This window comes from Pteropus vampyrus, unplaced genomic scaffold (genome assembly GCF_000151845.1).
Source record: "Pteropus vampyrus isolate Shadow unplaced genomic scaffold, Pvam_2.0 Scaffold2540, whole genome shotgun sequence".
In the NCBI taxonomy this organism is placed as follows: Eukaryota; Metazoa; Chordata; class Mammalia; order Chiroptera; family Pteropodidae; genus Pteropus; species Pteropus vampyrus.
In genome coordinates, this window is record NW_011891321.1 from 9,307 (window position 1) to 10,719 (window position 1,413).

At 45.5% G+C, this 1,413-nt stretch overlaps 1 protein-coding gene across 1 annotated transcript; it reads right to left on the reverse strand.

The window, feature by feature from the left end:
• Positions 1-446: 446 nt before the first annotated feature.
• On the reverse strand, positions 447-1,371 carry LOC105310356 (serpin B6-like). Its single transcript, XM_011386546.2, has 2 exons — positions 1,220-1,371; positions 447-999 (listed from the first exon to the last, which is right to left on the reverse strand). The coding sequence occupies exons 1-2, from the start codon at positions 1,352-1,354 to the stop codon at positions 595-597; spliced, it is 540 nt and encodes a 179-aa protein (XP_011384848.2). The 5' UTR covers positions 1,355-1,371; the 3' UTR covers positions 447-594.
• Between the last annotated feature and the right edge of the window lie 42 nt (positions 1,372-1,413).

Below are 1,413 nucleotides of genomic sequence, written 5' to 3' on the forward strand. Positions count from 1 at the left end.
CTACGATAAAGGGACTGATTTCTTATGGGCCTAAGTTAAATGCTCTTCCTGCTTCTATGCTAGCTTCTAGAGAGCTCGAAACAAGCTTTAGAATAGAGCTTCCTGCTGAGAGTTTCTGAGACCTGCTTCCCACATTTCCTCATAGCCTTTCACTTCATTCTCTCACTAACAGTGCCACTGAATAGAGAAGAGAGAGAAGCACCATCGATCCCCTTGTGCCTGGAGAAGAGTAGCACAGCTGGCCACGAGCACAGCATTCTGCCCAAAGTGAACACCCAAGGGCCTCTCACAGGTGTGAAAGTGGAGGGGGCACCTCTCAGAGCTGGGGTATTTGCTAAGCCGCCAGTGCAGTCCCTGCCAACGTGACTACAGACTCTCCTGAATTGGAATTTCAGATCCTAGGAAACATCTGACATGTGAACACAAATACACAGGAGTTCTGAAAATGGGATTTCAAAATTAGGCCCCTGATTCCCTTTATTTGTAGATTGCCACCAAAGGTCACTTTGGATTACAGGCACATTGCGAAGTGTCAGAGGAAAAGTGGGTCAGTAGGAGACAGAAGAAGAGCTACATGCTGTGTTGACCATTTCCCTATGGGGAAGAGAATCGGCCACAGAACAGAATACTGTTGGTTTTGCTGTGCTGGATAAAGAAAAGGAAGGGGTGGTCAGCACAGAACCTGGGGGCAAATGATGCACATCGGCACACCAGGATGGCGGCAGTGGCAGCTGCAGCCTCTGTGCCTTCCTCGTTGACCTCCACAAAGGACTTGTGCACTACCTCGGACAGAAACAGGTCTTTCCCAGACGACATTCCGGAAAAGTCTGCCCTGCCCAGATCAAAGGCGTCGGTCATGCCGAGAGAGCGAAGAACATCCTTCATGTCATAGTTCTCCTCCAGTTTAAATCTAGGGAGGAACACTTCCACCTCTTGTTTGTCCAACATGTCTGGCCTCGTCCATTCTATGAATTTCTCATAAGTAAGTTCTTTTTCCACCTAGAAGAGGAGAGTTGAAGATTTTATAGTCTAGAACAGTGCTGCCCAATAGAACCATCTGCTATGATGTGAATACTCTATGCTGCACAGTAAAGATGGCAGTAATGGGAAGTTATGCTCGCTTTAGAAATATTCACTGGGACACGTGGAGAACTGCTAAGCAGAAATTCAATGTGATTCCCCTGCCATCACAGTGCGATTATTGCTTAGCACTCATTACCGTTTCCAAATCAACGTTATCATCTGGAAGCATGATGATCATATTCAGCTCTTTGCCGACATAAGGCAACACCAGAATTTTGGTGAATATTTCTCCTATGTAAGTCATATTAAAGGTAGATTTCTTAAACATCATTTGGACAGGTTTCTTCTCATTCTATAAAGGAAAAGGATAAACGTTAAGTTGAAACAAGA

Coding starts and splice junctions, on each gene's coding strand:
- LOC105310356 (XM_011386546.2), bottom strand. CDS start 1,354: ATGATGTTTAAGAAATCTACCTTTAATATGACTTACATAGGAGAAATA. Junction 1,000..1,219: donor ATAACGTTGATTTGGAAACG/GTAATGAGTGCT, acceptor CTCCTCTTCTAG/GTGGAAAAAGAACTTACTTA.